A 22,517-nucleotide genomic window follows, 5' to 3' on the forward strand; every position below is an offset into this window, starting at 1 on the left:
ACGGATTTATGGTTAGATTAGAAATTACTTCAGGCTAGAAATTATATATCAACCTATTAATTTTTTGCTAAGTTAGAAATTTAGTATAAGATGATGATTTCCAGTTCTACTCCCCTCTGGGTGGGAGCAATATTCTGAAGTGATACTGTGTTTCCCCGAAAATAAGACTGGGCCTTATATTAGTTTTTGCTCCAAAAGATGCTTAAGGGCTTATGTTCAGGGGATGTCATCCTGAAAAATCATGCTAGGGCTTATTTTCTGTTTAGGTCTTATTTTCGGGGAAACACGGTAGTAAGTTTCTCACGGTAGTAAGAAAAATGTAAGTAACTTACCCACAGTGCCTAGATTTTTCTGAACCCAAGTCCACGTACTCAGGACACCAGAAGGGGTCAGCCTTATATCCCTGGTCTAAGCAGTGGAACTGATAAATATAAAATATGTAACAATATGGGTACAGCAACATTATTTATTACCACCTTCACTGACTTTACAGCAGGTGAAGCAAGAAAGAGCGTAGGCAGTTCTCAGAAGCTTCCTTGAACCTGCAGATGTATGTTAATCTTTTAATGTATAACTTATCTTCTTTGTCTGTGACCATTTCTGGGCTGCCATATATCCCCCTCTCAAATTGGAAAAGAACTTCCTTTAAGCCAGAGCTAATTAATCCATCTGGTGTGCTTCTAATATTCTTTAAAAAGCATTTGTAAATGATTTTTTCATTATTATTCCATTATCATAAAGTGAGAATCCATTATTTAGGGTGGGAGAGAATATTTATGTGGACAGTGCAACTCTGACCTAGTAACCTTTGACTCCACTTGATCAGATTTTAATTACTGTGTTTCCCCCAAAATAAGACCAGGTCTCATATTAATTTTTGCTTCAAAAGACACATGAGGGCATATTTTCAGGGGATGTCTTGGTTTTTCATGTACAACAATCTACATTTATTCAAATACAGTCATGTCATCTTTTGGAACATCGTCATAATGTACTAAATGCGTCCATATGGCTGACGATCTTAACTGGGGCTTATTTTCGGGGTAGGTCTTATTTTCGGGTAAACACGGTATGTTCTGGGTTCCCCTCATTTGAATAGTTAAAAGAATGTAGACCATTCCTCATGCCTATGTTTGCTCTTTGTTTTCCTCTACCTCCACATGCTCTGGCTGAATTGTATAGTTTCTCCTGAATTTATTAACTTGACCCCTTTTAGTTCTGCTATTAACTCTAATGCCTTAACTTCCTCCTGTATAATGATTTTCACTATGATGAATATGTTTCACACTGGATAAGACTTAAAATTATCTGTTTTTTCCTTCTGGAGTATAAAGCAATTATCACTGGGAAAGGAAAACATTTTTCTTTGACTTACATATAGTATAATAATCATTCATTTTTATTTATTTGTAATTGTATAATTTAAATGTGAAGTGTGAAGGGTCAGGGTGGGTGGAGGCATGAAGTGTGTTGCTTTGGTAATTTTTCCATATTGCTGTCCCATTTTAATATGTTTTTGCTTTATTTGCTGACCAATATGTAATAAATTATATAGTAGTGCCCATTATTTTCTGATTGGGGGGACACAGGGTGAAGATACAGATTTTTTTAGAGCACTAGATTTCATAACAGTTGATGAATTTTGATTCTGTGGATTAAGAAAAAAGGGAATAATGGCAATCTTCCAACCTGTTAGAAAAGATAAGTTAATGGAACTACTTTTTTCTGTTTTTTTCCAACATACACAATTTTTAAACCTTTGGTACACCTTATTGCTTATCTGGAGGAATAGCATACAAGTATAATAGGAAAAATTAGCAGGTAGTGACAAATGCTAATTGAACATGACATTTACGTTTTCAGATGTTAAGACTTATATATGTATAGTGGGTGCCAAAAAAATGTATACACATTTTAAGAAAGGAGAAAACTATTAAAATTATATATACTGATAAAAGATAAATACATGTCACATTTGACTTCTGCAATTATAAGAGTTGCTCAAAGTGATTACCATCAGCGTAATTTTAATACAGTTTTTTCCTTTCTTAAAATGTGTATACATTTTTTTGTCTCTCTCTCTATATATATATGTATATATTTACATATATAAAATGTAGTTCTTTTGTTTTAATAAAATTATTCTTAGTAGATTTCATATTAATGTTTTATGTTGGTACATGAACTCATAACGTTAATGTACTAAAAGTAGGAAGTTGTGAAAGTTGTTTTTCTTGCCTTTTTTTTTTTTTTTAAATGTGTCCTTAGAAAGCTGAATTATAAGCCATCTTATAAGGATGGATATAGGGAAATTAAGAACATTTTAACTGCATAGTATTTTTATGTTTTTTGTGTTCCTCATATTTTTATTCAATAGGAATGGGATACATTTACAGGTGTGGTTGTTGGAGACATGTTGCGGAAAGCTGTAAGTAAAAATAACAAAGTTATTTTACTCTTAGGGAAAATAGTTTGGCCTTAGACTTCATGAAATATAATTTGCTTCAGAGGAATTTTAAATTATTGAATATGTCTTTAGAGAATATGTCTTTGTCTCTATTGACCTTTTATAAAATGGACCTAAATATATGTTTTGTCCTTGAAGACATATTTTTTTTTGAGAATATATTATTTAAATAGTAAGAAATTATTATAGTTTCTTTTTTTCGGTATATACATTTTGTTCCAAGAACACTTTTGTAATGCTAAGAAAATCAAATCTTGTATTATAACTAGGAAAACTTTCCTATGTAACTGACTTTAAAAATTACTTTTTAAAACTTTTGATAACTATTCAAATTTAGCTTTTTGTGTAGTTATTTTCTTCTGTTTAAACATGTAATGGATAATATTATTTTTCAAAGGAATGTCCCCAAACTGTAATGCAAAACTTAGATTGTGTCTGAAATGTAAGATGTAACTAAAGATAATATAATTTTATGGCAGTTTCTTATTACATTTGAGTTTTTCTGAAGTTTTACAGAAGATTAAGCACAATGAAAATGAATGCAACATTTGTCTAAATGGTTGTATCTTATGTAGAATTTCATATTGATTTGTAAAATACATAAAAATAAAGAAATAATACATAGAATAAGCTTTAAAAAAACAGTGTTATAAAATTAGCTAGTCAGTTGTTGAATTTTTTTAAGTTGGAATTTTACCAACTATACCAAGGAAAATAATTGCTCTTATTAAAGGACTCTCAACAAAGAATACGTGATCAACTTCCATCTTGGATAGATCAAGAAAGAAGCTGGGCAGTGGCCACATTAAAGGTACTCCTTTTCTACCGTGAGGGATATTGAAATTTTTCTGTATTGAGTTATTTCTGTTTATATTTTTTTATGTGCTACTTATTCATACTCAGTGTTGATGTTTTTGTGAAGATGACATAAAATGTCTGGGTAAAAAGGTATCAAAGAACTATTCTGATTAATCCTTTAATGAATTATTAATTATTTGCATTTTTCATTCAACATACACATCTTGAATCTCTGCATTGCACAAGATCCTGTGCTGTATACCCATAGGGACTATAAACATAAATAAATAAAAGGTCCTGTAATATGATAGGTGGAAGCCTTATATATACAATAATTCAGGATCGGTAATGAGGTCCAGTATACTTATGTTGAAAAGAGTTTCAAATTTTCATTTTCACTTCTATTCATCTTTTAAATATCTCTCATACTCGATTCTTCTCTAGGCTAACAATCACTCTCTTAGTTTTGGCTTTTGCTGTTTAACTGGATTTAGAACGTTAGTCCCTGCTTCTAATCTCAGATTTCTCCATTTTATTCTATCCTTTATGTTTTAAAGTTTACTTAAAATAGTGCCCTATTTAAAACCTTTTAATGGTTTCTTATCACTCAAGGATGAAGTCCATAGTTTTTTGGATAACATATAATTTATCCACGATCTGCTCCTTACTTGCCTCTTCAGTTTTACTTCCACTCCATTCCCTCAAAATTTCTTGTATTTGCTGGTTCCCTTATTCCCTCACCTGGAATGCCCTTTGACTGTTTTGACTGTAAAATGCCTGTTTTTTAGGACTTACCCAAAGCATTACCTCCTATATGACTTTTTGCCCGATTTCTCCATTCTGTGTTTCCTATCAGCATATATCTTGAACATTCGTATATCACAGCACCTACCGTACTAATACAAAATGATTTGTTTTCTGCCTCTTCTCCTAGGTTGTAAGTCCACTGAGATTAGGATCCTTGCCTTATTAAACTTTATTTCCCTAACAGTTAGTGTTAAACCTGACTAATTTTTCCTTTTGTTTATTCAGTGAATGCCTGCTATATACCAGATGTATGGACAATTTTTGTTAACTACTTATTTTTTTGAACAAATTAAAATTATGACTAGACAAACTGATGGCATTCTTTTGTAGAGTTCTCTATATATAGTATCATGTCATCTGCATATAATGACAATTTTACTTCCTCCTTACCAATTTGGATGCCTTTTATTTCTTTCTCTTGTCTGATTGCTGTGGCTAGAACTTCCAGCACTATGTTGAATAGAAGTGGAGAAAGTGGGCAAACTTGCGTTGTTCCTGATCTTAAGGGGAATGGTTTTAGCTTTTCCCCATTGAGTATGATGTTAGCTGTGGGTTTATCATATATGGCCTTTATTATGTTGAGATATGGTCCCTCTATTCACACTTTCTTAAGAATTTTTATCATAGATGGCTGCTGGATTTTGTCAAATGCCTTTTCTGCATCTATTGATATGATCATGTGATTTTTATTTTTCATTTTGTTAATGTGGTGCATCACATTAATTGATTTGATGTTGAACCACCCTTGCATACCAGGAATGAAAATCCCACGTGATCATGGCGTATGATCTTTTTAACGTATTGCTGAATTCTGTTCGCTAATATTTTGTTGAGGATTTTCACATCTGTGTTCATTAGAGATATCAGCCTGTAGTTTTCTTTTTTTGTAGTGTCTTTGTCTGATTTTGGGATCAGGTTGATAGTGGCCTCGTAAAAAGTGTTTGGGACTCTTCCTTCCTTCTGGATTTTTTGGAATAGCTTTTTTGAATGTTTTGTAAAATTCGCTGGTAAAGCCATCTGGTCCAGGACTTTTGTTTTTTGGGAGCTTGTTCATTACTGATTCAATTTCCCTAGTGGTAATCAGTCTATTCAGGTTTTCCATTTCTTCTTGAGTTAGCTTTGGAAAGTTGTGTGCTTCTAGAAAATTGTTCATTTCTTCCAGGTTGTCTAATTTGTTGGCATATAGTTGCTCATAGTAATTTCTTAAATTTTTTCGTATTTCTGTGGTGTCTGTTGTCACTTCTCCTCTTTCATTTAGTTTCATTAAATTTCATTTCATTAATTTGGGTTCTGTCTTTTTTGATGAGTCTGGCTAAAGGTTTGTCGATTTTGTTTATCTTCTCTAAAAACCAACTCTTGAATTCATTGATCTTTTGTATTGTTTTTCTGGTTTCTATTTCATTTATTTCCTCTCTGATCTTTATTATCTCCTTCCTTGTACTCCCTTTGGGCTTATTTTCCTCTTCTTTTTCCAATCCCTTAAGTGTGAAGATAAACTGATTAGTGATTTTTACTGTTTCTTTAGGTAGGCCTGCAGTGCTATGAATTTCCCTCTTAGGACTGCTTTCGCTGCATCCCATAGATTTTGGGTCATTGTGTTTTCATTTTCGTTTGTCTTGAGATATCTTTTGATTTCTTCCTTGATCTCATGGTTGACCCATTCATTATTTAGTAACATGTTATCAGCCTCCATGAATTTGTGTGTCTTCAGTTTTTTTCCTGTAGTTGATTTCTGATTTCATAGCACTGTGATCAGAGAAAACAATTGGTATGATTTCAGTTTTTTAAAATTTATCAAGACTTGTTTTGTGGCCTAACATGTGGTCTATCTTGGAAAATGTTCCATGTGCACTTGAGAAGAAAGTGTATTCTGCAGCTTTGGGGTGAAATGCTCTGAAAATATTAATTAAATCAATTGGTCCAATGTGTCATTTAAAGCAGTTGTTACCATATTGATTTTATGTCTGGAAGACCTGTCCCTTGTTGTCAGAGGTGTGTTGAAGTCCTCTACTATGATAGTGTTACTGTTGATCTCTGTCTTTATGTCAGTGAATATCTGTTGTATATATTTAGGTGCCCCTATGTTGGGTGCATAGATGTTTTCTAGGGTTATGTCCTCTTGTTGGATCGATCCCTTTATTATTATATAGTGCCCATCTTTGTCTTTTAATATGTTCTTCATTTTAACGTCTATTTTGTCAGATATAAGTATTGCAACTCCAGCTTTTTTCTCATTTTCATTTGCATGAAATGTCTTACTCGAATCCTTCACTTTCAGCTTGTGTGTGTCTTTTGATCTGAGGCGAGTCTCTTGTATACAGCATATTCAAGGGTCTTGTTTTCTTATCCACTCAGCCACCCTATGTCTTTTGATTGGAGCATTGAATCCATTTACATTTAAAGTGATTATTGATAGGTCCATAGTTACTGCCATTTTTTTTATTTGTAGTTAGATTGTTTTCATCTTTCTTCTGTTTACAGAAGTCCTTTTAATATTTCCTGCAATGCTGGTTTGGTGGTAATAAATTCCTTTAGCTTATTCTTTTCTAGGAAGCTCTTTATCTCTCCTTCAAATTTAAATGATAACCTTGCTGGATAAAGCAATCTAGGTTGTAGGCCTTTGTTTTCCATCACTTTGAGTATCTCCTGCCACTCCCTCCTGGTCTGCAATGTTTCTGTAGAAAAATCATTTGATAGTTTTATGGGAGTTCCCTTGTATGCAACCCTCTGTCTTTCTCTTGCTGCTTTTAGGATTCTCTCTTTGTCTTTAACCTTTGCCATTTTAACTGTAATGTGTCTTGGTGTGGACCTGTTTGGGTTTATCCTGTTTGGAACTCTGCACTTCCTGGGCTTGTATGTCGGTTTCCTTCACCAGGTTAGGGAAGTTTTCAGATATTATTACTTCAAATATGTTCTCAATCCCTTGCTCTCTCTCTTCACCTTCTGGTATTGCTGTAGTGCACATGTTGTTGCGCTTAATGTTATCCCAGAGATCTCTCAAACCATTTTCGTTGTTTTTTATTCTTTTTTCTTTTTGTTGTTCCATTTGGGTGATCTCTGCTAACTTGTCTTTTAAGTCACTGATTCGATCCTCTGCTTCATCTAATCTGCTGGTAATTCCTTCAAGTGAGTTCTTTATTTCAATAGTTGTATTCTTTAGTTCCAACTGGTTCTTCATTATGATTTCTCTGTCCTTGTTTATGTCGTCACTAAGCTCCTTAAACATTCTTATCATAAGTGTTGTGAACTCTGTCTCTGATAGGTTGGTTACCTCTGTTTCATTTGGTTCCAATTCTGGAGGTTTCTTCTGTTCTCTTATTTGGTACATGTTTCTTTGTTTCCCCATTCTGGCTGACTCTCTGTGTTTGCTTCGATGTATTAGGTAGATCCCCTAGGGTTCTTGGTTTTTGCTGGGTTATCTTGTGTAGTATGTGACCTTTATATTTGACTTGCACCACTTCCTTATTCTTCTGTGCGTGTGCTCCAAAGGTGAGTCTTGCGTTGGGTATATTGTCCTGTTAAAGTTGATCTTTAATTGCTTTTGGCTTCTCAGTTGGTGGGATTGACTCCTAGGCTGACTAGTTGTGAGACTTGGCTCTGCCCCCAGTGGATGTTCTGTGCTTGAGGGTTGACTGCTCAAATGAGGCTTGGCCCCTATGGCCTCTTGTGCTTGTAGAGAATTCCCTCTGGGTGTGTCACTTGTAGGTCAAACCCAGTAATATCCTGGTTTGGTCTGGAGTTGGCCTCTGGGTGTGTTGAATATTGTGCCTTTTGGGCTGGGCCCTGGTGTATGGCAATTTCAGAATAAAGCAAATCACCGATCACAACAATAACAATAACAACAACAAAGAAAAAACCAAATACACTCACATGTAAGAACAACCAATAACCCACACTCAACACAGGCAAAAATATCAATAATACAAAAACAAAACAAAAGAAAAAAAAGCAGCGCCAGTCTTGGCTTAAACCCACCAAGTAATCTCCAGGTTGTCCTCTGCTATACCAAAGAGTCCTCTGCATCTTGTGCAGGCAGAGCCGATCACCTGGTGCCCAGAGTGACCCTGGGACTGCAGTTCTAGATGAGTGGGCCTAAGGGGTCTACCTGGTAGTTTTTACAAAGTCAGTGCAGTTTCTGCTCTTACCTACACATATGCGCACTGAGAGTAACACAACCAGCCCTATGCCCAGGTCTCCTGAGTCTTAGGGCGCTGGTGTGCGTGCGTGCGTGTGTGTGTGTGTGTGTGTGTGTGTCTCGGGAGATTTCTGAGCTGCTGAAAGCCCAGTGCTGGTCTGCCACTTGCTGCTGACCCCTGTGTGTGTCACCACAGTTGTAATTGCTCTGCCCTAGGCCGGCCAGAAAGGGTGGGGGCTGGGGATGGAGGAGTCTTCTGTCTCCCAGCCCAGCAGTGTCACACTTCCCAGCCTCTTTCCTGGGTCAGAGCTGCAAGCTGGGTCTTCCCAGATCCTGAGAGCTATGGCTCCTCTATAATCTGACCCAAACTGATGGCATTCTTGATTGAATAAGTCTACCACCCGATTTCTGACCTAGAAATGATTAGATTAGTTAACATAAAGTAGAAAACAAGTAATCAATACCTATTGATAATTGGTTTCCATTCCTTTTTTAGTAATACATATTCATATGTACTTATATTGGCTAATAGCTCACTATATATACTTATTTTTATTTTTTAGATTACTCTCCCCAGTCTGTATCAGACCCTCTGCTTTGAAGATGTAGCTCTGTGGCATACTTTTTATCATAATTCAGTGTGTGAGCAAGAGTTTCCATCTACTCTTGCAAAGAAGGTTTCCTTATTTCAGCAGGTAAGTTACCTAAATGCATACAAGTATTTAACATTTCTCTTGTCATTCAGAAGCCATTTAAATGAAAGCTCTGCCTTTGGGTGTCATGTATCCATAATGTGGTGCATGTGGGGAAGGGTTTTCTTGCTTTTGTCATCTTCTCCACACAGTGAAATCACTGGCAAATTTATGAGTAGAATGTCTCCCACTGTAGCTTTTCTTACTCCCCTCCCTCTGACTGATCCAAAGGTGATTTGGCTATAGAGAAATGTTTTACAGAAAGAAATTAGGGTATAGATTGTACAGGTTCTTCACTCATTTTGCAAGGTTCTATCTAAGGAAAATATATCATGGTAAGGAAAAGGGGATTTTTTTCCCCCATTGTATTTTAAAATAGAATGATGAATGATGAAATCTATTGATGGGTTCTACCCAGTCTTTTGGGGAGGCAAAGGGCTTAGAATTGAAAAACTACAGGAGTTGATACCGTGTTTCTCCCAAAATAAGACCTAGCCAGACAATCAGCTCTAAACTGTGTTTTGGAGCAAAAATTAAGACTTGGTATTATATTGTATTATATCATATTATATATTTTATATAAAACCCCGTATTATGGTAAAATAAGACCGAGTCTTATATTAATTTTTATTCCAAAAGACGCATTAGAGCTGATCGTCCAGCTAGGTCTTATTTTCAGGGAAACACGGTACTACAGAAGTGACGTTTCCATTTCCTGGAAGTGGTTCTGTCTCCTTTGTATCTCCTTAGTGAATTCCAATTTACTGGGTATGTTTAAAAAACAAACAACCAACAACAAAAAACCCTTTATTTGAAAACATATACATGATTCAGCATAAAAATTCTGATTTGAAAATTTTAGGCAAGATTTGTGGGCCTCTGTTTTCCTGTCATCAGGAGTGCCTGACGTACTTATCCTATTTTTTCCTGGCATTTGGCAACTTAGTAGATCCTGTAGAAGTAGTTAATCCTCTGACCATTACATGCTGATGTTTACTTTTGATGATAGGTTTGAGGAAGTAAATGGACTTTAGTAATATTTTGACTATTGAAGATTTGTCTTTGGATATATCTACTGTTGCAGTTTGAGGCATAGTAAATATTGTGTAACAGTGATGAATATTCACTTGTTTTAGTAACCAGTTGTTTAATTAATTAACATTAACTGTTGTTTAGGTAACAAAGTTGTTGTGGGAACATTATTATTTAAAAATACCCTGAACTTTATTTTAAGGTTCTTGTGGTGCAGGCTCTCAGACCAGACAGATTGCAAAGTGCAATGGCTCTATTTGCGTGTAAAACTCTGGGTAAGTGTAATATTTTTCTAGAACTAGACCACTGACCTGAATTATTTGTTTTTAACTTACATGTTATTTTATGCTGAGCTAAATTTAGACGATTATAGGTCTTAGTTTTTGTTTTTTCATTTTACTTACTTTACAGTCTCTACCTTGTTTAAAAAAAAAATAATTCTTTGTGTTGGATATGATCATACTTAATGTATTAAGTTTGATGCATAATTGACATCCTATATTTAGTTAAGAAGTTTGAAGTTTTAAAAATTTTCTTATGGAAGCACTTTAGACATTTAGACATTTGTCCAAGATTAAGATTTCAAAGCAGAGAATCAAACATTTGATTTAGACAATGTAAAATGTACAGATACCATAGTCTTAGGGAAAAAAAGCCTTCAAAATGAGTTATTTTTGCTCTAAGACAAACAAACAAAAAAGAAAATTTGTCTTCAGATTATAAACAAACTGTGCAATACATTTTTAAATGTATTTCAGATATTATGATCTGAAGAATTAAAAGTTATTAATACTTATTTGGAAATAATAACTTATGCCATATTTCCATTTGCACAAGAAAATTTGGAAAAACTATGTTAAAAAGAAAGATTATTAAAAGTATTTTAGTTGAAGCATAGAGTCATCCAAGAATAATAGATCTTTACTATTCTGAACTGCAGGAGGTTTTAGAAATATATTGGAAATGAAAAGTCTGGCATAGTTAAAATAGTATGCTGACAATTTTTTCTAGAAATCCTTCATTTCTATTTAATTTTTCTAGATATATGTATATGAAATTTTATACTGAAATTGTTTATTAATTGTAAATTATGAATATTTCAATGAAGTAAGCCTAACGTGAGCCAAGATGTTAGTGTCCATGGTAAGCAATGCTTATGAGCTTTGTTTTGTGACTGAAGAGTTTAACGTGTTGCCAATTATAAACACGTATTGAGGAATAACTGTCGGCAGGTAATACATTTGAAAATCAAATATTCCTATGTTCACCCCTTAAGTTAGCTGATGGACGTAGCCTTTTGCTGGCATTTTTGAAAAAATGTTAATAAAACCAGAAAGGTAGACATTCTTTATTTCTTACCAACAGAGCTATCTGCTACCCGCATTGGTAGTCATATTCATTCTGCTTCCCCTTCTGTTACGTATTAGGAATGAATGCCCTTGCTCCAACTAAAAGCCAACCCATTTATTCTGTGTGTGTGTGTGTGTGTGTGTGTGTGTGTGTGTGTGTCTGTCTGTGTGTATTCCTGCCATTATCCTCTTCTCCTGCATTATCAATTTCTCCTTCTTTACTGAATCATTTCTGTTGGCATACAAACATTTTAGTATCACCTGTGTTAAAAATGCCTCCCATTGCTCTCATTCTATTTCTTTCTCTTTTTTTCCTATTTCTGTATTTCCTTCTGCAGCAAAACATGCTGAAAGTGTGTCCGTAATCAGACACTAGAGTAACCCGTTTTCTCAAATCTCATTCTGTCTTTAACTCATTCTGTTTGGACTTCCATCCCTAAAGTTCCACAAGATTGCTCTTGCTACGATTGAGGCAGAAGGGTTATCACTTTGTGAGGGGTGTAAATGTCTAACTATTTCATTGTTCTGTACACCTGAAACTAATTTAAAAAAGAGTCGAAAACTAAATTAAAGTGATGGTTTGAAAATAAAGAGATGGACCAAAAAAAAAAAAAAAAGTTAATGACGTCTTCTTCCATATTGCTATCTGTGCTTTTGTTTTATTTGATCCCTCAATAAAGTTTATTGTTCCTTCTTTAAACATTCTCCACTTTCTTCTCTTGATTTTTGTATTTCTTCTTTCATATGTCAACCCTTTTAGGGTTCCTTTTCACTTTTCTTTACTGGCTGCTTTTCTGCGTGTCTTCTGAATGTTGGAGTAGTCTTCAGTCCACTGCAGTCTTGTTCTGTTGTCCCTTCTTTCATTATTACACATTTTCTCTTTAGGTAACTTCACCCAATCCTCAGCTTTAAATGGCATCGGTCAATGTATATGAAATTTTATATGTCTATGAAATAGACATATACAAATATGGTTGTCTTTTATCTCTTATATATCTTTTATCTCTTATTTCTATTCCTGACTTCTTCCTAGAATTCCACAGATGCATATATTCACATACGTATTTGATGTTTTCATATAACGTTACATCACAAATTTAACATGACCAATACAGAACTTTTGATTTTTCTATACTAGCATCTACTCAATTATGCAAACCCAAAACCCAAAAGGAATCCTTTTTCCCTTTTCCTTATTTATATACATAATCTACAAGCAAGACCTTTTACTTTCAATTCTAAAGTGTACTCTGAATTCATTTACTTTTTGTCATTACTACAAACGTAATGTAAACCACTGTCATCTATTACCTCAATTACTGCCATGGCTTTGGCTCTATCTTCAGAATATATCCAGAATCCCATTACTTCTCACACCTTCACTGCCATCTATCACTTTGTTCAAGCCACTATCATATGAGCAAGATTACTACCATTCAGACATCTTTTTCCCCCACTTCCAGTTTATTCTCAACACAGCAGCCAGAGTGCCTTTGCCAACATGTTAGATCATATCACTCCTCTGTTCAGACTCACCTGATGGTATCTCATCTTTCTAAATCCTTACAGTGTTTTACAGTCTTATTTCTTCTGGTCCTTTACTTCCCCTCAGATATAATCTGCCACTCTCACTCTTGATCAATCTTTCCCAACCATACTAGTCTTTTCCCTGTTCTTCTAGTGCTTCAAGTGTGTTTCTACAATCCCAAGACCTTAGTATTTGCTATTCCTTCTTCAAAGAGAGATCTACCCTCAATTACCTCCATCACTTCTCTGCTCAAATATCATCTTTTCAGTGAAGATTTCCCTGAACAAACTCTATAAAAATAACATACTCTTTCCTGAGCTCTCTATAGCCTCCTTTACCTTATTTTCCTCTGTACCAATTATCACCATCTGACATATTGTTATTAATTTGTTTATTAATTGTTTGTCTCCCAACTAGAATATAAGCTACATGAGGGAACAAATTTTGTTTTGTTCACAGTTGTGCCCCAATGACTTAAACAGCTTCTGGAACATAGAGCACTATAATTGTTTGATAAATCAATGACTGCCTTCCTAATTGGTCTCCCTACTTTGTTTCTTGCTTCTCTGATCTCTCTCTAGAAAGCTGTGTAATCTTTTGAAAACTTAAACCAAGTCACTTCTGTTTTTTGCATAAAATCTCCAAAATCTTCTCAAAACACTTAGAATAAAAATCTATATTTCTTATATAAGCTTACAAGGCCCCACACAGTCTGGCCTCCGCTTACTTCTCAGACCTTATCTTGTACCCCTCTTGCTTGCGCCTTGTGCATCAGTGGGCAAATCAGCCTAGGACCTTTGCATATCTGTTTGCTCTATGTTTTTCCTTCTCTCTCGCATATTAAGTTCAGATGTTAACTTATTACATTACATTTTCAGAGATGTCTGTCTGGGCCATCTAATAAGTATCAGCGCATCAACCTGTTTTAATTCTCTATAAAGTAACACTATCTGGTGTATTTCTGGCTTACCTGTATATTTATTACCAGTTGATGAAACTGGATGCAAGTTTAAGTAGAACAAGGCAATTTTCAGAGAGGTTTTTTTTTTTTCCCCAGAGCATTTTTAAAGAGTCTATTCTTTCCTCATCCATTTAGTCTTCAAAACTATGCTTTTTGTGTCACATTGCACATAACCTGTTTTATTGACTTCACAATTTGGCTCTACCTACTCTTTGGAATACTTCAGTTATGGTATTATTTCATTTCCAGATTAAATGACATTTAAGATTTAACAGCATTAAGTAAAAACCTCATGATATTCGTATATTCAAGTTCTTTGAAAGTGTAATGTATTTCTAAAACCATACTCTAAGCAAAAAATATGTATACTGGTGTATGGCTAGACGACTTTATTTGGTCAAGTGGTTTTATTAATACAGTTTTCTATAAAATTGGAGTTTTTATTATATGAATAAGTTTTAAAACTTCAAATTGAGAATTACAAGCACTTATCTCTGTAATCAAATTTTAGAGATTTGATTGCAAATGTAATTTCTTGAGCATGATTCATATGGAAAGATTTTTATTAGGTTTTAACAGTCTTTTTTATAATATGTAAACTTAAAAATAGTTACTTAAAAAGATATGGTTATGAAAGTAATTTTGATATAAAGATTTAAGTTAGTAGGCAAGCCTCAAAACTTCTAGGCATGCCGCTTTAATATATTCCTACAAATCAAACTTTATGTACTAGCAAAATCAACTACATTACTTCTTAAAAATAGCAGTTACAAGATGCAAATGTTCTGATTTCTGTAATTCTGATTTAATTTTGACTCTTTTTATTAACTATTCTGAGCAAGCTATTATGCTTTGTGTATTGTGGTATTATAAGACATGTTCTTGGAAGGTGCTGCAATAGCTACTGAAATAGTAACTTCTTAAAAGTTTTCCACCAAAAAGCCTTGTGGAGCCTTGCAATTTTCCTAGTTTTACAATCCTCTATTTTCTTATTCATGCTAGCAACCCATCCTGTGCACCTTCCTTCCATAGCTTAATCTGTTTTGTGAAATCTGTGTCTAAGAGGAAAGGAAGGCCATAAGGAAATGTGTATTCATTTTCTATTGCTTCTGTAACAAATTGGCACAATTAGCAGCTCAAAACAACATCTATTTATTATCTCACAGTTCTAGAGATCAGAAGTCTGGTGGGCTCATCTGGTTTCTCTGCTCCAATTCACACAAAGTAAAATCTAGGTATTGACCATCTGGGCTCTTACTGGGAAGCTCTGGGAAGAATCCATTTCTAAACTCCTTCAGGTTCCTCACAGACTTCAGCAAACCATGCAGTTGTAGGATTGAAATCCCATTTCCATTTCTGTCATTTGGTGTCCTTCTCAGCTTTTAGAGGCCATGTACATTCTTTGGTTTGTCCACCCCTTCCACCTTCTTTAAAGCCAGCAGTGGCAGATTGATTCTTTTTCATGCTTCACCTCTCTGATCTCTCCCTCTGCCTCATTTTTCCTGCTTTTTTCTTCTACTGCATCTCTTTGACTTTGGCTGGAGAAAATTTTCTGCTTTTAAAGGCTCACGTGGGTGGCCGGTTAACTCCGTTGTTTAGAGCGTGGTGCTAATAACACCAAGGTTGCTGGTTCGATCCCCACATGGGCCACTGCGAGCTGTGCCCTCCTTAAAAATAAATACATACATACATAAAAGTCTCACGTGATTAAATTGGTTCACTTGGATATCCAGGATAACCTTATTTTCAGGGCTGTAACCTTAGTTGTTACATCAGCAATGTCTCTTCAGAGCAGTACTTACCAAAGGATAGAAATCTTTAAAGCGTTAGTCTTTGAATTCTGCTTACCACAAAATATTTGACTTTTTTTGTTTCCAGGCTTGAGTAGTATTCCATTTTAAAAGAGTATTTTCCCATTTAATTGGTTAATGTATATTCAGTTAGATAGTAGTTGTTGATTATCCTTTTTTGTTGATGTTTGTGGTACATTTTTAGAGTTGTCTTTTCTCTCCAGTAAAGGAAGAGTAATTTCGTACACCTGATGCTTATTAGCCTCTTTGTTAGGAAGGATGAGATGAATGAGGAAACATGATTAGGTCGGTGCAAAACTAATTGCAATTTAAAAGGTTAAAAATAATTGCAAAAACCGCAATTACTTTTGCACCAACCTAAGTATTATATCTGCCACTTGTAATAGTTTGATATTAATGTTCTACTTTCTTTACTCCCTTGCGTACCTGAAAAGCGCAGCGGTTATATTTGTTCCTTTTTAAACAGCAAATTATTTCTTTTTTATTATCTTAGTATTTTATCTGAGTAAAGTAAAATACTATAAAGGTTTAAGTTGTTTCTTTAACTTTTTTAGTTCTTTTTTTCTTTTGAAAGAAATTATATATTTTACAGATGCATAGTAAAAATACAATATCCCAGTGATTTACAAGTAGTTCAACACTATGATAATTTATAATGCAGTGAACATTTTGGGCTCTGCAATTTTATTGAATAATTTTGAATGATCACACTGACAGTTCTAATGGTATCATGAGTCAAAATTACTTGGGTTAATAAAACCAATGATTATATATAGACTCAGTACTCTTAAAATGCAGTGGAGATTTTGTTGGAGTTTTGTAGGCAGTATGGCTAACATAACATGAGTGCTTCACCTATGTTGTCTTAAATGGTATAATTTTCATGATTTTTTATCTAATCAAAAACGTTCCAATACTTTGAAATGAGTTAATGAACATATATTCATCTCTGTGGAATTTTGACTAGTAGTAATAGTTGAATTTATGCTAGAGTTTGGATACAAAAAGGTGGACAAAACAGAGATGATTCCCGCCCTTATGCAGTTTCCAGTTTACATTTGTTAAATTAAGAAATGATACAGCAATTTGCATTTAAAGTTTTTAAAGACAGTTTCTGTTTGGCATATGTTTTCCAAATAAAACATGTTTTAGTCAGTAGTCATTTATTTGAAAATATATATTTTTGATATATCTTTACCACATAATACATCTATTAGAGGTCTATGAGAAGATACAGAGAAATAAAAAGATAGACCCCTGTTATTCCATCATCATTATTGGCATTATTGAGATCATCATTATTGACATTTTTACATATACCTTTCTATTGTTTTTAAGCACATAGATGTGTATACATTACAATATGGAATCATGTTGTCTATTCTGTTGAGTAATCTACTTTTCAGTAAATCATCACTTTTGTAACTTCAATTCCATTATAATGCTATCAGAAACTCCTCATTCAGACTCCTTAATGTCTTTTCCCCTAGTTTTTAATTGATTATCAATGGCTACATTGAACGTCTTTGTACCTACTTCTACATTCACATCCTAAGTTATTTCTTAAATTAAGTATTATAATTTAAATTACTGCATCAAAGGTCATGTACATTTTTAAGACTTCTGCTACATTTTATCAGACAGTGCATTTAATTGGCCTAGAATGTTTATTGAGTTTATGCATAAATAAATGAATGTTTGAATGAAAATATTTCTTATTACATTGCCACAAGTACATAAGAATTATTTTCCATTAGGTCTTAAAACAGGATGATTGTTAGCAATTCAAATTCAATTGAAAATAAAATTCATATGTTATGCTTCTGGAAGCAATTCATCAATTTTAAGTGGCTGTTGGGGTAAATTTCACCTGGTATTAGGAATATTTCTGCCCTTAACAATTCTTATTTATTCTCATGGGCTGTTGTTAAGTATAGAAGGGAAGTGGTTCAGGTGTGAAATTTGTCTTTTTAGGAGGGTCATCTAGAAATGACTTTTTGGACCATCTTGATGGCATTTAATTCATATTTTAAAGTGTTTGCTACAGAAGTCCTTAAGAATGTCTTTTTCCTACTATTTTAGAATTTCTGAGGTGCAATTTTGTCTATTCATTTCTACTTTGAGGATATAGGGAAGCCTTTCTTGTCTCTGTAGTCATTCTGTTACATTTTACTAATCTTCTCTTTTAACTCTTGTATCATACTCTTCTTTTTAGCATAATTCAAACAAGTATATTTTTGATTATTAGTTGAATTGTGTTTTCTTTAGTTTGGCTATTACTAAATATATTAATAATGGAAAAATTCAAATTTTGGTAGACGAGGTTTAAATATAATTTCAAAATTATTATTTCTTGCCTGTATAGTACTTTTCTAGCTTGTGAAGAGCTTCAGAGTAGAAAAAAGCACAGATGAATTGTGTTGAATACAGATAACAGTTAGTAGCTGGGTAGCCTTTGACAAGACATTCAATTTCTTTGACTGTAAGTTTCCTTATACATAAAATAAACTACCTGGTATAATGCTTTCCATAGAATAGGTGATAAATAAATGGAATCTATTTTTATTATGATATTCCATTTTGCCCTCAAATGACCTATGGATTGTTTTATCTCTCTTTTACAATGTAGGAAACCAGGGCACAGTGCATTTTAGTGATTTGCATAGGGTCATTCAGCTAACAAACATACACTGAGAGCTATATATTTCTGTCTCCAAACTAAGCATTCTATACCACTTTTACTTCTCTTAATGCTTGGACATAAGAAAGAACTTTAATTCTATATCGTAACAGTGAAATTGTTTACAAGATCATGTGGAAATCTGATTCCCTATATACATGGCACAAAGTAAGAGCTCTGTTATATATAGGAAGGAAAAGCTATATCGATGGATGGTTGGACCAGTCTTCTCTTGTAGGAAGAAAATTGTGTATTAAGACCACAATCCTGATGGTGTGTTTCTTCATCTGTTAAATGTGGTAATCAGATCAGGGTACCTAACTCATAGTGTTAAAATAATTAGACGATATCACAGATGTAAAACATTTACAAAAATGTCTGACATCTTAAGCATTCAACAAATGATAGTTATTACTACTATGTGCGTGATTTTAGAGTATGGAAACTTGAATATATATGGGATTATAATTCACTTAGTTAATCTCTATTATATATATTATGTCATTAGTTTTAGTAGACTTTTTTTGATTCATGTTGCTTCTTCTTTTTAATTTCTGTAATATATCTTTTAGGATTGAAAGAGTTGTCCCCACTTCCTCTAAATCTCAAACGTTTGTACAAAGAGACACTAGAAATTGAACCCATCTTGATAATTATTTCCCCGGGTGCTGATCCTTCTCAGGAACTTCAAGAACTTGCTAATGCTGAAAGAAGCGGAGAGTGTTATCACCAGGTTAGTACATTTTACCCTGCAGTTTTTGCTAAAGCTATTACTGTTCCTCCCGTACTTGAATCTATTAGTGAAACAGACATTTTTGTTGTTGTTGTAGTAAGCTGAATAATGTCCCCCAAAAGAATCCACCTCCTGGTCCTCAGAACCTGTGAATTTGTTACCTCACATGGTAATAGGAACTTTGCAGATGTAATTAAGTTAATCTTGGAGAGGTTGTCCTGGATTATCAGGTGGGCCCAATATAATCACAAGGGTTCTTATAAGAGGGAGACAGAAGAGGTTGAGAGAAAGAAGAAGATGTGATGACAGAAGCAGAGGTCAGAAAGATGAGAAGATGTTACGCTGCTGGCTCTGAAGGAAGAGGCCATGAACAAAGAAATGCAGGTGGTTTACAGAAGCTGGGTAAAACAAGGGATGGATTTCTCCTAGAGCCTCCAGGAAGAGCATAGCCCTTAAGTACTACCTTTATTTTCAAACTAAATTCCTTCATTTTAGACCAGGGGGACTTCCAACCTACAGAAGTCTGGTAAGATAATACATTTGTCTTGCTTTAAGACTCTAATTTGTGGTAATTTGTTATAGCAGTAATAGGAAACTAATATATTTGCTTACTTTTTAAGAATAATTTTAAAAAATGTATTTGGATGCTTTTATAGTAAGTAACAGCAGTATTTACCTGCAAAAACTGAAATGAAAGAAATACATAATTTTTTTCAGAAAAATGTATCTAATATACTAACATTTTTTCCTGAGGTAAATCTAGGAGCTTTAGTTTGTTCAGATTACCTTTTTCTCAATTCAGTTTGCATGCAAGTTTAAAAATGTAATTACCCTGTTTGTGACAACTGACTAAATAAAGCTTTTTCATTGGGAAAATAATTAATAATGATTAAAAAAGCAAACAGTTCACAGTAACCAAAAATGAAAAATAAGAATATTATAAGGATCATAAATAGAAGATAGCAAAAGAGCAGTGAGACTCAGTTTTACAGGTTTTGCACAGTCTAAGTCTAGGGAATTTCATTCAGTCCTAGTTTTGGTATTTTAACATATTCATTAGGACAATATTCAATTATCAATAAAGTGTCTTGAGGAAGGAGAGCCCTTTTCTACAGGCAGTATCTGTTAGCAGTGATCTTGGCAGAAAGATAAAACTATATGCATTCCTGGTAGGTTTGACTATTTAACTTCTGGAGTTTTGTGCACTGGACTTGCTAAATTGTTTAATATAGTGACACCTTTAAACTTGGACATATTTATTCATAATTTTCCTGTTGTTTAAAAATGTTGCCATGCTGAATATGTATGCTAAGGATAATAATACATTCTTAATGTAAAATTTATTTTTTAATTCAAGAAACTGGTGTGGTTTGGGGGTGCTGTGGCTAACCATCTTCTTGACATTTTCCTGTTGTGCTTAAAAAAAATTTCCTTATAGTAAGTTTCTCCTAGGTTTTCATGAACCTTTAAGCTGTTTTCACACAATTTATGCCTTATGGAAAATTTTGAGTTGCCTGTTTTTAGCTACTATTTCAGTTCAACAAAACATTTATCCTTTCTTTTACTCTGTGTTGTACATTCCTTCTTTTTATTTTTTTGCACTTTAATAAATGGCAAACTAATATGTGTATTGAAACAATTAAACCTGTATTTGTTTCGTGCCAGGTTAGACCTTGAAAACTTTTTAAAAAATCAATATATAAGTATTTGTTACCTGTTTTATTGTATGTTTTAAAATGCAGTGAATTAGATATGGTTCCCACTCTGAAAGACTTAGTAGTCTGATTGAAAAACAAAATCAATACTTGTAAAAGTCAACTAAAAATAATGAAATGGTATTTTGTATTCATTATGAAAAAAGAAATCATTATGGTTTGAAGTAATCTATAACAGTTCTCTTCAAAATGTCTTGACCATGTACCCAATAAAAAAATCTGAGCCAGGACTCTCAATATATGTATACTTATAAATTATATACATATATACACTTTGCAGATATAGCTATATTGATATACAAGTATTACATAAATTATCCTTAAAAAACATGGAGTAGTTTAGACTTGTTATGGTAAGTAGACTCTTGACTAAAACTTTTATAGAATCTTAGATTTAAGTAGTCACCTGGTCCAAGCATTTAAATAATAGGGAAATCTCATTTACTGAATATAGTATGTAGGGTCTTTCAGCTTCTACTTGAATACTTTCAATGCTTGGAATTTTTTTGTTGTATAAAGTGGCCTGTTCTACTTCATGAATGTTCTAAGTGCAGGTGGGCTATAAGGACTGAAAAAAATTGGTTGGAATTCCAGTGAGATAAGGATTCTCATTCCCCCTTCCCCTTCATTTTCTCCCCTTCCTCCTTCTCTATTTTCTCCTCCCCGTCCTCTTCTGTCTGAGAAGCAATAGAGGAGCAGAAGGCTGCGTATAAAATCCTGAGGTTCACCAACATGTTAAGATTTGCTAGGTGATTAAGGGCCAGGGAACGACACAGTTCAATAATTAGACCAGTAGCTTGAGAGCCAAATATGTTCTCTCTTTGGAGAAACTAAAAGAGAAGTAAATTTCAAAGTATTCAAGACTACAGTTATAAAAACCATTTTTAAAAACAATCTATGTTTGAGAGGGTAAGAAATACAGGAAGTAGTGAGCTGAGGAACACAAGACTATTCAATAATTATTTATACTATTCATAACTTGTAAACCTGTAATGATAATATGTTTTTAATAAATAAAAAGTATAGAGTCTGATATTACTTATTAAAAATTGAGAACCCTGATTACATGTTACAACATTTTGTCAGATTTGTTGTTTTAGTTTTGTTTTTTATTTTTATTTTTTCAGGTTGCCATGGGTCAAGGTCAAGCTGATTTAGCAATTCAGATGCTAAAAGAATGTGCTCGCAATGGAGACTGGCTCTGTTTGAAAAACTTACATCTTGTGGTATCTTGGCTGCCAGTTCTGGAAAAGGTAGATTCAAATAAATGTGGTGCAAATAATATCTAATATACTCAATTCAGCAATCTCCAAGGACCATGAGTATTAAAATATGTCATTCATTATTTATGATTTTTTTGAAACTAGTATTTGATGAGAAATCATTTAAAATCTGTTAAGTATTTTCTTCTTAAATATGTACATTTGTACAAACCAAGATGGATCTTTTAATAGGAAGTTTATAAAAACCTATTTTTTAAAAGCATTTATGGAAAGCCAAGAAATTATTAATCAGGATTGAAGGGAGGCTTAGAGATTTTTATTCAGAAGAAAAGTAGTGAAAAGCTTTCAGGGATTGTTGAAGATCTGTTTATAACATTACTTTCACTTTATGCTCTTGTTCTGTTTACCTGTATGGGGAGAAAAGATGTAGAGGAGTGAGAAGGAACTGTAGAGCTTCTAGGTGCTAAGGAAGCTGGGATGTAAACTGAAGCAACCATATCCTTTAACTCAGTGGCTCCAGGATGAAAATAACCTTAAGATAGAACAAATCACTGGGTAGGTTTTCAATGCAAACCTGGATTTAAGT

General features: G+C 33.7%; 1 protein-coding gene across 3 annotated transcripts in view; it reads left to right on the forward strand.

Annotated features, from left to right (window-relative positions):
- Positions 1-22,517, forward strand: part of DYNC2H1 (dynein cytoplasmic 2 heavy chain 1) — a 290,945-nt gene that overhangs the window by 152,933 nt on the left and 115,495 nt on the right. For all 3 annotated transcript variants that reach the window (XM_033120671.1, XM_033120672.1, XM_033120673.1), the window contains 6 exons: positions 2,378-2,428; positions 3,201-3,278; positions 8,771-8,902; positions 10,134-10,206; positions 18,833-18,993; positions 21,836-21,961. In XM_033120671.1, the coding sequence (XP_032976562.1) occupies positions 2,378-2,428; positions 3,201-3,278; positions 8,771-8,902; positions 10,134-10,206; positions 18,833-18,993; positions 21,836-21,961 (621 nt within the window). The remainder of the gene's footprint in view (positions 1-2,377; positions 2,429-3,200; positions 3,279-8,770; positions 8,903-10,133; positions 10,207-18,832; positions 18,994-21,835; positions 21,962-22,517) is intronic.

This window comes from Rhinolophus ferrumequinum, chromosome 11, assembly GCF_004115265.2.
Source record: "Rhinolophus ferrumequinum isolate MPI-CBG mRhiFer1 chromosome 11, mRhiFer1_v1.p, whole genome shotgun sequence".
Lineage (NCBI taxonomy): Eukaryota > Metazoa > Chordata > Mammalia > Chiroptera > Rhinolophidae > Rhinolophus > Rhinolophus ferrumequinum.